Consider the following 19,503-nt stretch of genomic DNA (forward strand, 5'->3'; position numbering starts at 1 on the left):
TATATGTTAGGATGATATGGGATCTATTTCTCACCTACCTGGGGCTCTGCAAGCTTCAACTCTGAGCTAATTGGTGCTGACCTGAGGCTTTTTCATTCAAAAGAGACACAAATGGTCTCTCTCCAGCCCATAGCTTTCTTATCTTAGCCTTCTTTTCCTTGTGTAAAAGTGACTTTGGGGGCTCAAGAAATGTCTCAGTGGTTAAGAATTCTTCCCATGCAAGCATGAGGGCCCAAGGGAGCCTAAGACTGCCTGAGTTTGATTCCTCAGCACCCACGAAAACAGCTTAAAATGGTTATATACATCTGGAACCCATGGGTCCTGTGGGGTGCAGAGGCTGGAAAATCACTGGGCTCACAAAAATAACACATTCCAGAATCAGTGAGAGATTCTGACTCAAGAAAACATGTGAATGAGTAATGAAGGGGGATCCCCAATGTTCTCCTCTGCCTTCTCTGCATGCACTTGTCCTAGGAAAAATTCTTTACTCTGTGTCAGAGAAACACTTCTCATAGCTATTCAGACTGGTCCTTTGGATTGACAATGGCAACAGGACAGGGTGGACACCATACTAGCCTGGTATGTGAGACCAGAGAGGGTCAATGGAGTAGGGATGGTAGTCAGAGTCCTGGCAGGTGACTCACACTGGCTCCCGATGAAGTCTGAAGTGGAGACACAGGTAGCCCAGAGCTCAGTGTGAGGAAGGCAGGAAGGGTGTGTTCTGGGAATGGGGAGAAGGAAGAAGTAAGGTAGCTTGTGAATTCAGGGTGTGATGGGAAACGTTTTAATGTCATCATCATGCTTCCATCTAAGGATAGTACACATCTTAGCACCTGAGACATGGACAACTCCTGGTGTCCATTCTTACTTAGTTTCTTTCCACTTTCCTTGTGTTGTTCCATAGCTCTTCACACTTTTCTACGCTCTGTAACATCTACCCTATTCTCATCTCCATGGTGGACCCTGTGTGTCTCTGTTAGAGGCTGGCATCCATGATCACTTCCTTGTCACTCTGTGACTTTCACTTGTGAGCTGCCTAAGGACTGAGGGAACTGGCAACTCCCCTGGAATTCCTAGGCCAGCACGTGCTAAAACAGAGCCCCCAGTGTTTACCTCTTTCCAAGGGAACCCCAGATACCTTTCCTGACAAGTCTCTCCCTCATCTGCAAGTAGACTACTCCCAGGCATAGTCAGAAACCTGGAATTCTTCATGGCAGCTAATGAAATAGATCAGCATCTGACACTACGGATGACAAGCTATGCAGTCAGAATGCTGGGACACAGCCAGCCACAGGGTTCTAGGTTTTCACTTTTAGCCATGGATAGCAAATCAGTAAGCAGACACTAATACCATCCTCTGTCCAAGGCCACCTGAACAAATGGCAGTTGATTTTCTTTTATTTGTGTGCATGTGTGTGTGTGTAGTATGTATGGTGTGATTATGTAGTGAGTGGAAGACAAAGGAGAACACTGGGTATCCCTCTTCCTTGCTCACTCACATGTTTTCTGGAGTCAGAATTAGAAGAGCTTTCTGCCTGAAAGCTCCATTCTGTCTGGGTCTTACCTCTGCTGCTAGATGGAGGGACAGACACTCCAAGCTGGAGGAAGTTCTGGGAAAGAGCTGAAGAAGTTAACAGGCAAGACTGACCAGCTGCTTATCAGCTTCAGCACAACCCCCTTCACCTCTCATCTGGCTCTGTACTCACCTGCAGAGCACAAACTGCCTGCATAGCTGAGCCCTGGGCTCATTTCTAGAAATTTTAGACAGTTATGCACTTAATGTCTCATGAGGAAGAAAAGAAGCTGCCAAATGAACCCAGATGGATACAGATAATCCCATGGTGAGGCTCTGGCCAAAAGAAAGCCTTCCTTCTGTAGACCAAGAAGTGGCTGTGCCTCCATGACTTGCTTTACTCCCCACTTTTCCCTGTTTGAGAGAAGACCCCACTATGTAGCCGAGGCTGGACTTGAACTCACTCTTTATCCCAGGCTGATTCTCCTGCCTCAGCAAGCCCGGTACTTGGGTTAGAGGCATCCACCACCATGCTCAGATCATATTTCTTTTTATTATGGCCCTGAAAGGGCTGACCTGGAACAAACTCTGCAGTCTCAGACTGGCCTTGAATTCATGGTACTCCTCCTACCTCAGCCTCCAGAGTGCTAGAAGCATTTGTTACCATGCATGACTCAGATACCAATCCCTTGATTGCAGATCAGCCATTTTTAGTAATTTCCCATCCCATCTAAGTTTATATAAATGTGCACTGTGATGTTCACACAGTGGCAAAATCATTGTGACCTCAGGAGAAGGGTTGAAGGTATGAGAGTGTCTGAGGAAGTGACAGCATGTTGGCGACAAGCAAGAAGAACGGGGCCTTGGGCACCAGTGCTAAGAGAAGGTGGGGCGGGAAGAGAGTCGGCTGTACCCCGCTGTGGCTCTGGTTGCACCTCTGCAGTTCCTGCAGAGTCCCAGGAGTCGCCCAGCAGACAAGCCCAGGCAGCCCCGTACTCCTGAACAGAGCAAGCAGCCCTGCTCTCAGCTCAGCCAGCCTCCCGCCTAGTGCTCTGCCTTCTGCCTGGGAGCTGAGCCCTTCCAGACATGGCCAGTCTCAAGCCAGTAGAATTTTCTGATCTGATTATTTGGTGTTTGGGAACCATGGATGCTCCAGAGGAAGCACAAATCCCAGATTTCTCTGGAATTTCCTATTCCTAACAATGCGCTGGAGGGCATAAAATCTGGGCCTGACCATTCCAGGCCCCTAAAGCCTAGGCCTTCTGTCCTACCCTCGCTGTTCAGTAGAAATATCAACAAAGCCCCAGTCTAAAATCCTTGTTTTGTTTTTGTTTTTTGAGGTGAGGTCTCATGCTAGCCCAGGCTGACCCAGAATTCACTATGTAGTCTCAGGCTGGCCTCAAACTCATAGCAATCCTACTTTGGCCTCTGGAATGCGGGGATTAAAGGTGCGCACTACCATACCTGGCTGAAGTCCTTTTTTTTTTTTTTTCGGGGGGGTTTTGAGGTAGGGTCTCACTCTGGCTCAGGCTGACCTGGAATTCACTATGTAGTCTCAGGGTGGCCTCGAACTCTCAGCGATCCTCCTACCTCTGCCTCCTGAGTGCTGGGATTAAAGGCATGTGCCACCACGCCCGGCTCTGAAGTCCTTTTCTTTAAACAGATAGACAGCAAGAACTTTTTTCCCAGGGCTGAGGAATGAACCCAGGGACTTATCCATGCTCAGCAAGTGCTGTAACACTGAGCCTTAGCTCTAAAAAGTAAATGCTGAAAGTATTTTAGGTCATGTGGTACTATATTAGAGTTCCTATGGCTCCTTCTTCTTCCTTTACTTTTTCTATTTTTCATTCTTCCTTTTAAAAAAGACCTTTAAATCATATAAATCATTCTAAGGGTAAGAATTTTACTAAAACTGTCCCCTACCTCAAGCCCCTGGATCACCCTTAGCCAACTATGGGTCCAGTCCAGTTTCCTGGCTACAGAAAGAATTGCTAGGAACTCAGAGGCAAAAGGTGTTAGCAAATATTCCCCCTTGTCCCCTCTGTTCCATAAGGAGTACCCATCCCTTTTCTAGAGTCACAGAGCTCTGAAGTGACATTTGCTAGAACCAGTGGATTGTGGGCAGAGGGGGAATGCTATTATATGTTGAGACCTTAAGAGGTGAGCCTGTATGTGCCCACTGGTGCAAAGTGGCATGGCTATAACCAACTGTTCTCTGAGTGGATGTGAGGCTGCTTCCTCAGGACTGAGTTCATGATTGGTACTGCAAAGCTAATCAAAAACCCATGTCTTGGAAGGTTATATAGTTCCTGGGGGGTTAGAGACTATTGTTGTTTGGATAGAGATAATATTTCCATCAAATTTCCCTGTACAAATTTATGCTTATGCTAACAGATTAGTGCTGTTGTCATGTATGGGCAGAGAAGCTTCTTTTTGTAGATGACAATTAGCGCTGGGGAGACTCAAATCTTGTCAAAGTACTGAGAATAAGTAACTGTTGTATGCTCAGCACCAAATAAGACATCTCTACTGTGCCCACTCCCCAGACTCAGGGAACACTGCAGAATAGGGGTGGAAAGAATGCAAGAGCCAGAGGATAGTAGAAGTGCTTTGGAATGTTGTCTTCCCGGCTCAAAGTAGCTATTTGCCTTCATGACATCACCACAGCTATGTCATTACAAGACCTGCACTATTGTGGGCCTGTCAATACTCCATCATGTATGATGGAGGAGAGCCAAAAACAAGACACAGAGTAGAAGAGACTTGTTAGGGAGTAACTAGGAGGAAGACAGGGGAGGGGAAAACAAAATGAAGTCATAGGAGGGAATTGTGATCAAAATACATTATGTATATGTGTGATAATTAACAAACTTCTTTTTAAAAAGGTGAGCTTGGTCTCCTACACACTAGCAAGCCAATGTTCCTCCAGACTGAGTGTCAAAATTAGGCTGATGAACAAATCTGAGCCTGCCCTGAAATCACAGCCAGTGTCCAAGCCCACTGGCTATGCAGGCACTATGGGGGCTATCTGTCAACTCCAGCACAGCCTGAGTAATTAACACATTCATCCTGCATCCCCTCTTGAGTCTGCCTTCAAACATCTTGGTGAGTTCACAATTCATCATGCTTTGAGAGCCTCCAGATCACATGGTACACTCCGGGAATCTGCAGCAGGATGAGTCACCACACAACTGCCGACTGGGGCCTCCCAGGCGCTGGAACAAAATGTGTCAGGAACAAATCAGGTCAGTGACACTAAAGCACCCTTTGCTCAGCTGGAGGTTCTTGTCCTTATCTCTGTCCAACCACCAGACAGTGCAGCAGCCACTGTGGTCCTCTGTGCACGGGCAGATTTGGTTTGCATTCATGTCAGCTTCCACAACAGCAGTTCAGAATGAGGTCACTTAACTAGTACCATGGGCAGCTCAGGTTTCAGCTGCCTCTTCTGACAGATGGCTGTCTCTATCCAGCTTCCTCTCTACCAGCCTACCAGTACTGGGTCCTGTGAGGCATATGCTCATAGAGAACATTTTATCTGTGAGCCTCCCTGAAGCAAAGTTGGCTATGAATGAGACTTAATATGGTGTTCAGTAAGTGATCCCTTCTTCATACCAGCTGTCTGTGTCCCAGGCAGATAACCCATTAGGGCCACCCTAGAGAACCCATTCCAGTGGTCCATTGGAGCTCACCTTCCATCATCAACAGCTATTTCAATCTCCAAAAGAAATCATGACCCCACAAAACTTCTGAACCTTATAACCCATGAATTCCTGGATGAACAAGGGGAAGGCTGGACACAAACCTGAGTTAGTAGAGTTCTAGATGACAAGCTTTGGTCACTTCACACTCCTATCTCTGCACCCTCCCCAGTCCTTATGGTTCAAGAATTCATCAACCAGTCAAGGTGTCCTGAGTCACAGCATGAACGGACATGCTTAGTCTGAGGGACCAGCAGGAAGCAAGGCAAGACTGAAGCCAGAGTTGTGTCTCTGGGCTGTGGAGTTGTAGGCTCTCATTTTCTGCCTATCCATGATGCTGGTAGTGGCACAGGATTGCAGGGAGCAAGGCCCAGATATCCCACCACCCAGGCACTGTACTCCTTATAGGATCTTACGGACAGTAGGCACTTAGCAACAGCCTGATTATATCCAAATAGGAAGGTAGGGCTGGGGTCCAGGTTGAGTGGCATTGTGCCTTTTGTGGAAAATAGCCATGAGGACTGCTTTTATGGAAATCATGGGTCCAATTCTGTGTTTCACATCAGTAGGCAGCTCTGGGGCAGAGGAGAATGGCAGTCATGACCAGCAAACACTGTAGTCACCATAGTGCCTACTGCAGACCTTGGCCTTAGCCTCAGATGAGACCAGCACTGGTGCATGTGCTGGTAAAAGTGTGCAGATAGGTGTGTGTGTGTGTGTGTGTGTGTGTGTGTGTGTGTGTGTGCACATGGGCATGAGGGTGTATGTGGGCATGCACATGGTGCACATGTGTGCACAGGTGTACATGTGTGCAGTATATATGTGTGTATCTTGGTAGGGACACTTTGAGGCTGATGATGCACATCTAGACCAAACTGCCATTCTCTAAAAGTTCAGTATTTAATTTTTAAAGAGCCATCCTCACCAACAGCCCATCAGAGGAAGGCCCTCAGTGGAATGGGGCCAGGGGAAAGGAAGTGTAAGAGTACAACCTTTTAAAGAAAAGAATTAAAACTGTGAAAATGAGGACAAATATTTGAACAGTCTAAAAAGGTGGTTAGGGAAACAAATGAAAGCTGATTAGCTAACAAAGATAAATGGAACAAAGGCATAGTATCTCCTGCCTTCTAAACTTTGGAGGCTGAGGCAGAATGATTGGTAAAAGTTCAAGGTTAGCCTGGAATATTCAGTGGAAGCCTGTCTCAAAAAATTAATTAAAATAATTGCATAACTTCTTTTATAAAAACAACTATTCTCTATAAATTTTCCAAGGTAAGTGAAATCTTAAAAAAATCAAGCACAGTTGCTTATTGGTTTCCTTGCTGTGAGGCATGGTCAAGACAGAGGTGACCCTGGAGGGAAGGGAAAGTAGGGCTAGCAGGTAGACCTTGGGGTGACAAGGTGCAGAGTGGGCAGGAATGGGCCCTCTAACTCTCTTCCTGTGCACAAATGCTCTATTCTGGTGGAGGATGGGCTGGGATGGCATAGCCCCACACCCACGGTGATACATTATGTGTTCCTCCATCTCAGTGTGGAAGGATGGTGGCACAGGACTGTGGTTATGTGATCATCATGTGAGTCACCAGAGAGCCCCTTCTTCTCTGGTTCCAGTCTCTGCATCCATATAGGAGAAACTTTCCCAGCTTGACAGGTTTGTTCAGGCTGCAGATAGTTACTTATTCTATGTGTTCTAGTCCTCTTTGGTTACCTAAATCTACAAAGAAACTAGTGGAAATGTAATCAGTATAAGGTTTAGAGATAGAAGAATGTACAGAAATAGTAGCTATAAAAGTACTAAACAATTTAGCACATTCTAGTTCTGAGTTTTGGCTTTTTATCTGCTGAAAGGGACATGAGCAAGCTTTGGAAATGCTCAAAATGTCCTACCCAAGACCTTTACCACAAACAAAAAGCCACACTGAGTGTCAAGAAGTGAGAAACTCTTTCTTAAGTTAAGAATATGCTACTCCAATGCTCTGTCCTGGGACCAGTGAGAACACACACACGCACTTACAAAGTTCTTGGTGCCCTATATCAGTCCATGAGGAGGCACCTAGCCACCAGAGGCAGTTCCAGGATGACTTCCTTTATGAAAGTACAGGAATAAAAGTTGCCAGCATGAAGTGAGATTGGGACCCCAGAGAACCCATGAACACTGGTCTTGGGCTATGCAATTACCTGGGTGGGTGCAATGCAGGACAGATGGGCAAGCTCTCCGATCCTGGCTGCAGCACGTGGGTCACTGGAACTGATCAGCACGGGAGCACTAATTTCCATGGAGTGTCGGTGGCTGGAAGACTGCGAGGATTTGTGTGTCACACTGAGTGCAGTGAAGGAGTGGCGCTTCTTGGCATTCTTCTTGCTGTCCACACGCCGCTGAAAAGCGCTGACCGCACCTAAGCTACTTAGGGTGGGACTTGAGACCACGTTGGCTGCTGCGCTGGAGTCAGAAGGCAAAGGAGCATCACAGCTATAGGCAGTGGCAGCAATTGGGCATGGCTTGTCCATCTCAATGAGCTGCTTGGCCGAGTCGTTGAGCTAGGTGAAAAAAGTGAGAAGGTGCTTCATTACAAAACTGTCACAGCCACCAGGCATCCTGCTCTCTGCCCCAAGCCCTGGCTAAGTTCCAACTTGGAAACGGATTTGTTCACACCATCAGATCTTTCTCTCCCTGGAAACTAGGAGTTCCCTCTGGATTTTGTTGAAAGGCACAGAGAGCAAGGGGAAAGCTCTCGAGGGCAGCCATCTTGATCCCCATCTTTCTCAGTGACATGCCCTTTCTGGGTGCAGTGTACAGTGCAGCAGAGTGGAAGGACAAGAGGACATTGCGAGCTAGATATGTTGCTTCACTTGCTCCACAATGGGCTCCTGTCTGTCTTTCAACTGCTGGCCACTCTGAGGAACTTGAAACCTGTGACCAAAGGTACATTTTTATTCATATTTGTGGCAGGGTGCATGTATGCATACAGACCATAGGATAACCTCAGGTATCATTGCCCTTAGGTGCCATTCACCTTTTTTTTTTTTTTTTTTTTTTTTTGAGAAAGGGTCTCTCACTGGCCTGGAGCTCATCAAGTAGACTAGATGGCTGGCCAGTAAATCCCAGGGATCTGCCTTTCTCTGCTTCCTCCCAGCACTGGAACTACTGGTGTGTACCATCATACCCAGTTTTGTTTTGAGGCAGGGTCTTTTTCATCAGGCTGACCTGAAACTCATTCTGTAGCTCCAAGCTGGTCTCAAACTCCTGGAAATCCTCCTACCCAAGTACTGGGACTAAAGGTGAGTGCCACAATTCCCAGATTTTTAATGTGGGCTTTGGTGATCAAATCAGGTACTTATGCTTATAAAGTAAGCACTTTCCCACCCGACTGAGCCATGTCCTGAGATGAACTTTTTAGCCATGTCGACTGACAGTCAGGAGTGTACTCAGGTTAGCATGAGCCATCGAAAAGTCTCAGGCTGTCAAGTTCCATGTCTGAGCAATGAGGCCAGTACTCTTATCTTCTAAAACCATTTAGCAAAGACTCATAGCACAGTTCCTTTCCATGTCTCCCCCAGTGTACCTCACAAATAGCAGGTGCTTTTTAAAGCTGAATTTGCCTTTGGCAAAAGTTTGGTTCTGAGTGGCATTTGTCTGGAGACATGGGATGAGTGTGTCAGCTAGTGAGTACTCTGTAGTCTGCAATAACTGGAAATGAAGACTCCAGGTAATGAGGTCAGGCCTCTCTCAGGACCATGCCAAGGCCTGGGTGGCATAGGAGTCAGCTATGTCAGCATTCGGAATGGGCAGGTCTATGTGCCAAGAAGCTTCATGGGTACCAGCTGAGGGAGGAAGAAGCCTCTGTGCTTGTGTAGTGAGTCCAATGGGGCTCAGGTTGATGACAGGTCAGTTCTCTGCACACAAGGCACGACTCCTGCTGGAGAGCATGTCATACACAGTGTTCTTCTGAGGCTATATTTGGTTCAGTTGAAATTCATGTCTAGCAGGGGAATTGGCAGCAGTTTAACAGAATGGAGGAGGAGTAGCTATTTACTGAGTGCACAGAGTAGCCAGAAAGAAAACATGAAGGTAGAATCAGTTTAGGATTATCACAAGATAGGCTAAACAAATGCCAGCAGTAAAGGCTAGGCAAAGTCCTATATGATGCTGTCCTTTCTTCCCCCATCTTTTCTGAAGTAGAAGAGGCTGAGTAAATGCCAGCTGGCCCTTTGGGTGGAAACACCCTGGGATGCACAGAGTGAAACATGAGACACTCCAGCCGTCTCTCTGCTTTCTCCTTGCCAAACAGAAACTGTGGTGGGCCTTTGGGTGCAAGTAGGGCCAGCATACTCACCTGTCAGGATTACTTGGAGATTGGGGACCCACATGGTCCCTGGGCAGCATAACCCTAAGTGTTACTGTATGTGCCATAGAGGCCCTTGAGCAAAGAATGCAGCTGGATGCCTTCATGGGGTAAAGGGACCCAGGAAGGCCTGGGAGACTACCTCGGACTCAGGGGAGAGTGCAGGCCAATGTATCAAGGAAATAAACAAAGAAAGGAAAGATCAGACAGGGAGTCCAAGCCAGTGAGGACACAGCCGTAGACTCTCAGGTCATCTGAGGAGGAATTAATTATATGTCTCTTCAGGCCAGCTGGGCAAGGGCAGATGTAACATGCCCTACATATGGCTCCTATCTCTTTGACAAGCCCCTGCATAGACTGGAAATGAGGCAGGTTTCACACAACTGTAATGTGGATCTCAGTCCAACTGGGACAAAATCTGGTATCAGAACTGGCAGGGGAAATCCTGTCCTGTGAGGCACCAGGATCTCTTGGCAGATGTCTAGAGGGGCACTGCTGCCAACACCTCTGAGAGTTAAAACAGCTACAACAGCCTCCCCAAGGCTCTGCATCAGAGGAGGGAAATTGCCTCCGTGTAGCCTACCTTTGCTTTCTCAGGCAAGCCAAGTGCTTATGCACCTGCAGCCTGCCTGGACATTCCTGCTGCCCTGAGACCTAACCACTAGTACAGAATATGGCACTCCACTCCTGTCTCTCCCCAGGGACAGCGTGAAACCTTACCCCAGATTCCAAACCCCTGTGATCTCAATCCTGGATTATTTCCCTTGAATGTTTCTTCTAGCTACAATAGATGTGTTGCTCTGATTTATGGCTTTATTTGTTTTTTGTTTTTTGTTTTTCCCCCTCAGAAAAGCTTCTCAAAGAACAAACCAGTGCTAAGTCCTTCCTGTGGCCACATGGGGTGCCCTGAATACCTAGGGATTGGCCTCTTGGACCTCAGTCTCTCATCCCTTGCCCAGCAGAACCCCAAAGAATACAGAGAAGTAAGACACATTTTATTTACTTGCATCAGAACACATCTTATATCATCCCCATGTGCCCTACCTCCATTACCATCACTATGGAGAAATAATCATAAAAGAGCTGACAGGATTCACTTCCTTCCTAGAGGTGGGGAAGGTGGTGTCTCAGTGCCTCTGTGATGCTGCTAACAAAAATTTCACTTTCAGAATCACGAAATGCAGATACCAGCAAGTTGAGCTATACACATCCAGGACACACATAATCACAGCATGAGCTGTGGGCAACAGTGTGAACTTCCAGGCCCTCTCTTGCCATTGGTGGCCAAAGTCACCAATAGTACAAGTTGGTAGTACCATGGGTCACCTCACAGTAATCATGGTGCACCCCTTTGGCAGAAGGTGGTGGAGGGAAACATGCTTCCTCCCTGTCTTAGCAGTCCAGGAACATGGAGGGAGTAGTGAGGGCAAATCAATTCCCATTTATGACAAGTGGATTCCACAGCTTAAAGATGAAATAAGTGTCTGCCTCCAAGCAATGATCTCTTTACTATCACCTGTAGCATTACTGTCCCTGACTTCCCTGAGGTGGGCTCTCCCACTGCCATGAAAGGCCCTTGTATAGAGAAGCAGTTCAGTAGTGTGTGGTTGGCCCATCGTGCATCTGTGACAAAAGGCTTTTTGCTAGAGCCAAGCTGCTTCTACAAGCTTCTCTCCTGCTGTGATGTCCTGGTTTGGGCAGTTCAGACTGGACTTAGGACCGGGTGGTGGGTGGGGGATAGTGGCTCTCAGAATACATACCTTCTTCTCTTCACAGTGAGCCTAATGGTAATGTATTGCCCTTCCATAGCAAGTAAATGCAAAGGGAAAGCTCCCTCCCAATGCTGGCTCTCCTCATTCTCATGAGCTTTCAAACGTGTCTGTAGAACAGATCCAGAACCTTTGAGGGCAAAGGGCACCAAGTCAAGGGCTCTTGGTCAATGATTTGGTAGATCAGAAGCAGGTATCCTGTTGATGAACCCTTGCCAAGAGCATCTGAGCTCATCTGCATTCCCACACCCACTCACCTGACCTTCTATCAACCACCAAGGGAAATAGCAACACAGTCATTGCACAGATGAGGAAGATGAGACTCAGAGAGTTAAGTAACTTAATCCAAAACCACAGAAAACAAGTGGAATGAGCACCAATGTTCAATCTTTTTGCCAAGTCTCGTGAGATTTCCTCACTAATGAAGAGCACAGGAATACCATTCAGACTTTTACCACATCTTTAGTTAAAAGTAATATGTTCATGGAGGGGAAAGTATGCCCTGGCATATGGAAGAGCATGATTTCATTTTAGAGAGTCAAATGTAGGTCTCTTAAAGGCTTTTTTTTTAATGCATGCATGAAAATTAGGTCAGGCACATTCTCAGACCAGGAAGATACCAGCTATGGTTTGGGTGGGAGGGCATTTGCTAAACTTTTATTCACTAAGGACTTTGAACTCTAATATACCCTGAGTGTCTTTTCATATAAAGTTGCACATACTGGAGCATCTCAGATGCCTCTGTTTCAAATGAGGGATGCTCAGCCAGCAAAGTCTATGTAAACCTCTGTAACCTATGAAGTTCTAGTTTCAAGCATTTTACATAAGAGATCCTAGCTCTTCTGGGAAACTCCATGCTGAACTGACCCTCTTCCATTCACAAAACAAATACTTTCTGAGCACTTGCTAGGTGAACAAATTCTTCTCGAGAGGGAAACCTCTATCCTTGAAGTTATAAGCTGCACAAAGGACAAGTGATGTCTGGAGCACTGGAGGGATGTGATGGGGACCCACCTGAGAGGCCATTGGCCTACATAAGTATGATAGACATACTGGGTTTCTGGTTCCTAGATGGCTCCATGTTTGGCCCACACTCCACTAGCTAGCAAATTCCTGTGCTTTCTGTCATCTGTTTTTGCTTTTCATCCTCCTTCCCTGTCACTAGTGGCTACAGAGCACTAGTCAGACCGGGATCATGCTGCCAAAGTTAGCCAGTGGGGTAAGCAATGTTTAAAATCAAACAGCTCCTACAACAAAGGCAGACACAGCTTTAGCTGTGCATTGCATAAGCATCAGGCAGGTGTGTGTGTGTGTGTGTGTGTGTGTGTGTGTGTGTGTGTGTGTTTGCTAATGGTTGCTGGGGGAGGAGAGATAATTATGTTCTGTGGTATAGCTACTGGTAAGTTGCATATACTCTGGTAAACCCCAACCCATGCACATGCCAGCAACCCTGATTGAACTCAGTGGGTCCAAGTCATACACACATACACACATGTACACCACACACAAGACATCACATTAGGAGAGGCTCTAGTTGGGGTGAAGAAAAGATTCAATGGGAAGGACAGAGGAAGGGGAAAGAGAAGATAATGGGAGGTGATTATGACCAGAATACATTATACATGTGTATAAAAATTGTCCATAAAAATACATTTTCAAAAACTAAAACGGCTAGAAATATGACTCAGGGTTTAAGTGTGCTTCCTGCCAGTTAGAATCTCTAGAATTTACATAAATATCTGAGCATGGCCAAGTACACCAGAAACCTCTGTCTAACAAAGGGGAGCAGAGATGAAGGAATCTGTTGGACTCATGAAAAACAGTAAGTTCCAATATCAGCAACAGACTTCAGCTCAAAATATGAATGGGAAGAGTGATGGGGTAAGATACTTGATGTTCTGCTCCAGCGGTGGCAGGCCAGCATCGCTGTCGTAGGCAAGGGCATGGGGTGCCACAAGGGAATGCACATAACACACACACACACACACACACACACACACACACACACACACACACACCTCAAGCAAGCAAGCAAACAAACAAACAAACAAGAAAGACCAAAGGCTCTTGACATGGGTAGGACAAGAATATTTCTCCATGATAAATCAATAATCCCCTTCAGTCACAGGGCTCCATCCACTGGGTGCCCCTCTCAGCGATGGCTGAGGAGCCTTGCAGAGTGTGGGGTAAGAGATGCTCACAGAGGCGTTGGTGCTCATGGGCCCTCAAGCCTTAGCTGATGGCTGAGGGGTCTTGTTGAGTGGCATACATATTGGTGTTTGTTTGCTTATGCAACTTTACATGGGTGGTCTTCATTCTAGATGTAGTGCTGCTCAAGCAGAAAACTCACCCCCAAGGTCTGAACAACACTTGAGCCAGCCAGGCTTATGTGGCCGTGAGGTTGAAAGGCATGGCCTGCTTGGCTATGGTTCACAGGACACCAGGCAAAACATCACTCAACCACACTGCTATTGCAGTCCTGATATCCCAACCTTGTACTGCATCAACATTCAGTTTTAGAAAATATTTTACTACTGGGAGAACCTGTAAGTGACAATCCCCTCTCCACACTCCTTAACGTCTGAGGGCATGAAGCCCTCAGGTCTCTGAACTGATAATTGGAGTTTAAGAACTAGATCTTACTTAATTATCTATCAACCATTGCAGTTTACAGATGATTAAATAACTTAGTACTGGCAAAAGTAGGTGGTTGAAAACAGCCAATGCATGGATGCAGTACCATCTATGTATTACACATGCATGATGTACTATCTGCCTAATGAGTACAGTCTAGTGTGCTAAGCCCTTCTCCACATCTGAGACTGGGCCTTCAGAAGATGGGAGGTCTGGTTACAGAGCACACAATTATCAGGTACCTGCTGCATGCCAGAAGCTCTTCTGGGTATTTGAGGTACATTGTAGGAAAAAACCAAAATAAGACAAAACCAGACAAGCAGACAAGAGATTTTGGAGCTATAACTTGTGCACCACTTTGTGAATGTGGACACAGCAGCCCACAGCAGGTGGGTGGCCTGAGCTGGGAGGCTGTAGATCCTGGTAGTCTAAGTCCCGAGTCAGAGCTCACGAGCTTCACCACAGCTGCCCACTGAGCACATGGTGTAAGCTGGGAGCTGTACTGGGGAACAGATGGCAGGTGCATGTTTTTACAGAAAGAGGTTTTCTTGGGGATACATTCCATGGTCACACAGGAGCTTAAAAACCACCCAGAGTGTAAGTAACTTAACATTCAAATGGAAGGGCAGCATGATTTGAGAAAAGATAGGGAAGCAGAAAAAATAAACACACTGAATGGTTACAGGCAAGAACAAAAACAACACAGGGGTTTCTAGGCACTGCAGGAACAGGCTAGTACATGATATGAATGCTATAAACATATGTAATGTGTGGATGCCATGTTTGTCCAGGGTCTACAATAAAGAAACATGACTGTGAGAGCTGATGAAAAGTCAAGATAGATATGAAGCCTCTGCCAGTCTCGTTAGGGTCTGATGAGCTCCTTAGAAATGAGAAAGGAAGCTGGGCATGGTGGCACATGCCTTTAATCCCAGTACTGAGGAGGCAGAGGTAGGAGGATCACCATTGAGTTCAAGGCCACCCTGAGACTCCATAGTGAATTCCAGGTCAGCCTAGGCTAGAGTGAGGCCCTACCTCAAAACAAAAACAAAACCAAACAAAACAAAACAAAAAATAAAACAGAAATGAGAAAGGAGGATTTGAGAGTCCTTAGACAATATGAGCCATGAAGAAGCTGTGGGATGAGATGGGAAAGCCATGTCCAGGTACTTCGACCAGTGTTGAGGGGACCCTTACAAACCATCTGACACTGGGGAACATGCCTATTTGGGAGCCACCACAAGCTGGAAATTGTGGGGTACTGCAGGTACATCAATGGCAAAACCAAACCAAACCAGACCAGACAAGAAGCAGGCAGGCATTTCATTGAACAGAGTGTGTAGGATGGCAAGAAATACAAAGAAGAAAAGAATGAGAAGAGTATGTATCAGAGCAAAGAGGCTGCAAATGAAACGGAGTCGAGGAGGAAATCAGCTACACCAGCATCTGGATTAGAGGATGCAGAGTCAGGAACAGGCTGTCCAGGGGCTCTTTGTTAGCAGTGCAGCTAAAGCATCGAGGGAGGAAGAGGGACACCAGAGTGCCTGGAGCAGGCACATGGGCTTAAGTGAAGCTGGGATGATGGGGTTGGTCATGGCTGGACTTCAAGCTTCTGGGGAGTCTTAGCTTTCTCTGATTGTGATAAGGATTTAGAAGAGTCTTCAGTAGCAGAAGGACATAACAGAATTCTCCAAAACTGCTGAGAAAAGGCGATAGGGAGTAAAAAAAAAAAAATACTTTGAAGCTATTGTAATAATGTCATTGAGAAACAAGTTAATGAGAAAAACAAGAGAGAAATACTTATATAGAACTGGGGAGATGTCTCAGTGGTTAAAGGTACTTGCTTGCAAAACTTACTGGACAGGGTTCAATTCCCCAGTATCCAGTAAAGCTGGATGCAAAGTGAATGCATCTGTGATCCCAATGCACCTATGGCAGTGAGAGGCACAGCCAGGAGAATCCACAACTTGTGGACCAGCTACTGTAATGTTTGCAGTCTTAAAGTATGAAGTAGCAAGAGACACTGTCTCAATGAACGTGGAGTACAGACACCTCCATGTTGTCCTCTGACTGCCACACGTACACTGAGGCATGTGTGCTTACACACACATACAGAAAAATATTTTTTAAAAAGAATGTTAATATAGCATATCCTGACACTTTCTCCAAATACGCATAGATTTATACATGAAAAAGTATGAAATAAATAGAATAATATACCAGCAATTTTTTGCTCTTTTCTTACACATATAATCATACATACTGCTAGGATTAAGAGTAATATTAATTTTCCTCACACTTTTTAAAATTCCAACTTTGAACAATAGCTATGTAATATTTTGCAATAAAAAATCATGACAAAGAAAACAAAAGTTTATTAGGCTGGGATATCCATTTGCCTATAGGGAGATTTGGAGTCCTGACAATAACATATTTTGTACTAAGCCTGAAGGGCCATAAAAGTGGTGGTTTCCAGGTTTGTGTGAATGCAAGCACATTTAGAATGTGATGTTCCAGGAAGACCTAGCAAAGGTTACTTCTTTCTTAGCTGATTGGTCTCTGCTCCAGAAGGGAGGCTCACAGTTGAGGGGAGGGGCAGGAAAAAGAACTCTGGGAAGCCCGAGCTCAGAAGGCCAGAAGAGATTAACTATAGCCCACAGTAACAAGGAATGCCAGTGGAACTCCAGGGAGGTGAGGATAGCCCACCAATAGCTAGGCCATCCAGGCAGATGTCCCATTTGTAAATAAGGTGGTTTGGGGCCATCTCAGGGCTACATTGGTCATAGAAGGGCAGAGGTTAGAAATGGGGCCAACCCTGAACACTTGTCCCTTCCACACAAGTTACTTGAAGGTGGGATGGCATTGACACCCACCAGCAGAGAAGTCTTAGTTCTTTAAATCACATGCTCCAGGAGACAGAGACCTCCACCAGGCAGCAGGCAGCACTTTGCTGGCTAGTACTTGCCCATTTGCTGCCTGCCTCCTCTGTTGTTACACTACCATACTTGAAACAAATCTAAGAAGCCACATGGTTATAACTGCTCAGCACTGATCTCTAATAGATGGCAGGACTATGTCACAAGCCTCCTGTCAGGAGTTGGCCATGTGTATATGCTTTGCAGGTAAGAACTAGCAAGGTGCTTTGCTCTCAGGTTTGATGTACATGCTTTTCCTAACACTTAGGTACCATGAAGCTCACTTTTCAGTCACCATCTCTTAGGCCCATCTTTGTTTCTCAGCTGTCAAGAAAGGGCATTATAAATGCTATCACTGAAGCCACCACAATAACCCAGTACATCTCCCCCAAAGTTACTCATTTAAGAATAGGCAAACAGGTGAACTGCATTACAAATTTAGCAATAAGAAAGGTAAATAAGGGCTGGAGAGAAGGCTTGGCGGTTAAGCGCTTGCCTGTGAAGCCTAAGGACCCTGGTTCAAGGCTCAGTTCCCCAGGCCCCACGTTAGCCAGATGCACAAGGGGGCACACGTGTCTGGAGTTTGTTTACAGTGGCTGGCAGCTCTGGCGTGCCCACTCTCCTCTCTCTCACTCTCCCTCTTTCTCTCTCTGTCTGTCGCTCTCAAATAAATAAAAAAAATAAACAAAAAAATTAAAAAAGAAAGATAAATAAAAGCAGAGTTTTGACCATACATTCATCTCTTCTTAAAAACAAAAGGTTAACACAGGCATACATTTGACCTTATTATTCTGTGCTTGGCCCCACCTGCCTCAGTCTAGGACATAGCAGCCTGCTCCTAGAGTACAAGGTGGCATGTGCAGAAACACCTAGTTCTACTGGAGTTGGGAAGTGCTCTGCTGGCTGAGGCTCAGGCCAGCCCAGCCTCCTAGATGTGAATGCCTGATCTCAGTGGGGCCACTCTAGCCCAGGCTCTGCCCTGCATTTCACTTTCCTAAAAGCTGAGGTACTCCTGAAATTGCTGCCTGCCCTCCTCTGCTGTTTCTCTAACACATTTGAAACAAATCTAAGATGCCACATGGCTGAGATTGGCTCCCTTGCTCCACACGATACTAGAAATTCATTCTCTCATGTATTATTTTCCCTCATATCAAGTGAAATGTTAATTGCATTCCAAATGTGTATTTTAAAAGGACTGACAGTTCTCCTTTTAAAATTCATTTTATAGCCTCTAAAGAAAGATGCTAAGTAAAATCAGCCAGGCTTCAAAAGACAGTGCCATGCTGGGCATGGTGGCACACATCTTTAATCCCAGCACTCGAAAGGCAGAGGTAGAAGGATCGCCGTGAGTTTGAGGCCACCCTGAGTCTACCAAGTGAATTCCAGATCATCCTGGGCTAGAGCGAGACCCAGCCCTGAATAACAAAAAAAAAAAAAAAAAAAAAAAAAAAAAAAGACTATCATATGTTTTCCTCATATGTGGAGCCTAGAGTTAAAAATAAAAAAAAGTGAAAGCAGAAAGGTAATACTAGGGAAGAAGAAGGGGAGAAAAGTGGGTAATGGGAGTAAGTTATTTGTATATACGAAAATATCACAATGAAACCACTTTTATACAATTAATATATACTAATAATGATATCAAAACCACTTCAACACTGAAAGACAGTTTTGCAATGGGATGTGGGAGCTTCTTTCTGTTCTCGTCAGTGATAACAAGGTGACTAAGGACACACAGGAGTCTAAATAGAACCAAATGACAAAAGGTGAAGCTGAGGGAATGACATTCTCTAGCACAGAGTTCTCACTATGCCAGGAGCGGTCTGAGCACCTCGTCTATGTTTTGGTTTTTATACTACCAACGCCCCTGTGAGTTAGGTGACAGGATCATTCCCACTGCATAGATGAGAAGTCTAAGGCACTGGGCCACTAAATGAGGTGCCCAGAACATGGTGAAGATTTGCACTGGGCTGGAACGTGGGGGAATCTTGTCCTTCACTGTCTCCATGCTGAGACTGCGGAAGGCCTGGACTATCAAGAGGACAGATGAAGAACAGTAAGGGACCATCAGGGCAGGGCAGGGCAGGGCAGTGAGCAGGGCTTAGGAGTTCAGGGATGGGCTGGGTAGATTCCATGGAGGAGAACTGTAGTGGGGAATCTGGTCAGAGAGCCATGGGCCCTGCTAGGACCTTCGAGCAGAAATGGGGAGTGAGGCATCTCAGTCTCTGCCCTCCCAGAAGGGCTTCTCCTTGCACCTACCTTCTCCCCTTTCCAAGACCACTAACCAGACTGTGGTCTAGAAGATGGGTCACTTCTGTTTTGTTGGCCGTACCTCCCAGCAGATCTTCAAGAAACGAATGAATAAATGAATAGCTGAATAGTGACTTCCTGGTGGACCCAAACGGGTAATGTGGAGGGTATTGGATAGCAGTGGAAACTTGCTGTTTTAGTGAAGTCAACAACAGAAATCAATGGCAGAGGGAGCAAGCCAGCCTCCCAGCTGGTGACAGTGGCTCAGTGCCAGCAGTAGGTGGACAGGTGTATCATGGTTGAAGTTAAGACAATGTTCTCTCTAGACCCCAAGCCACAGCTAAATGAGGGGCCAGCCCTGAGTGCACTAGTGCTAACTTTCTT

General features: G+C 46.0%; 1 protein-coding gene across 2 annotated transcripts in view; it reads right to left on the reverse strand.

The window, feature by feature from the left end:
* Positions 1-19,503, reverse strand: part of Sh3rf3 (SH3 domain containing ring finger 3) — a 335,504-nt gene that overhangs the window by 81,517 nt on the left and 234,484 nt on the right. For both annotated transcript variants that reach the window (XM_045147152.1, XM_004651809.2), the window contains one exon: positions 7,390-7,749. In XM_045147152.1, the coding sequence (XP_045003087.1) occupies positions 7,390-7,749 (360 nt within the window). The remainder of the gene's footprint in view (positions 1-7,389; positions 7,750-19,503) is intronic.

This window comes from Jaculus jaculus, chromosome 4, assembly GCF_020740685.1.
Source record: "Jaculus jaculus isolate mJacJac1 chromosome 4, mJacJac1.mat.Y.cur, whole genome shotgun sequence".
NCBI classification, from domain to species: Eukaryota; Metazoa; Chordata; class Mammalia; order Rodentia; family Dipodidae; genus Jaculus; species Jaculus jaculus.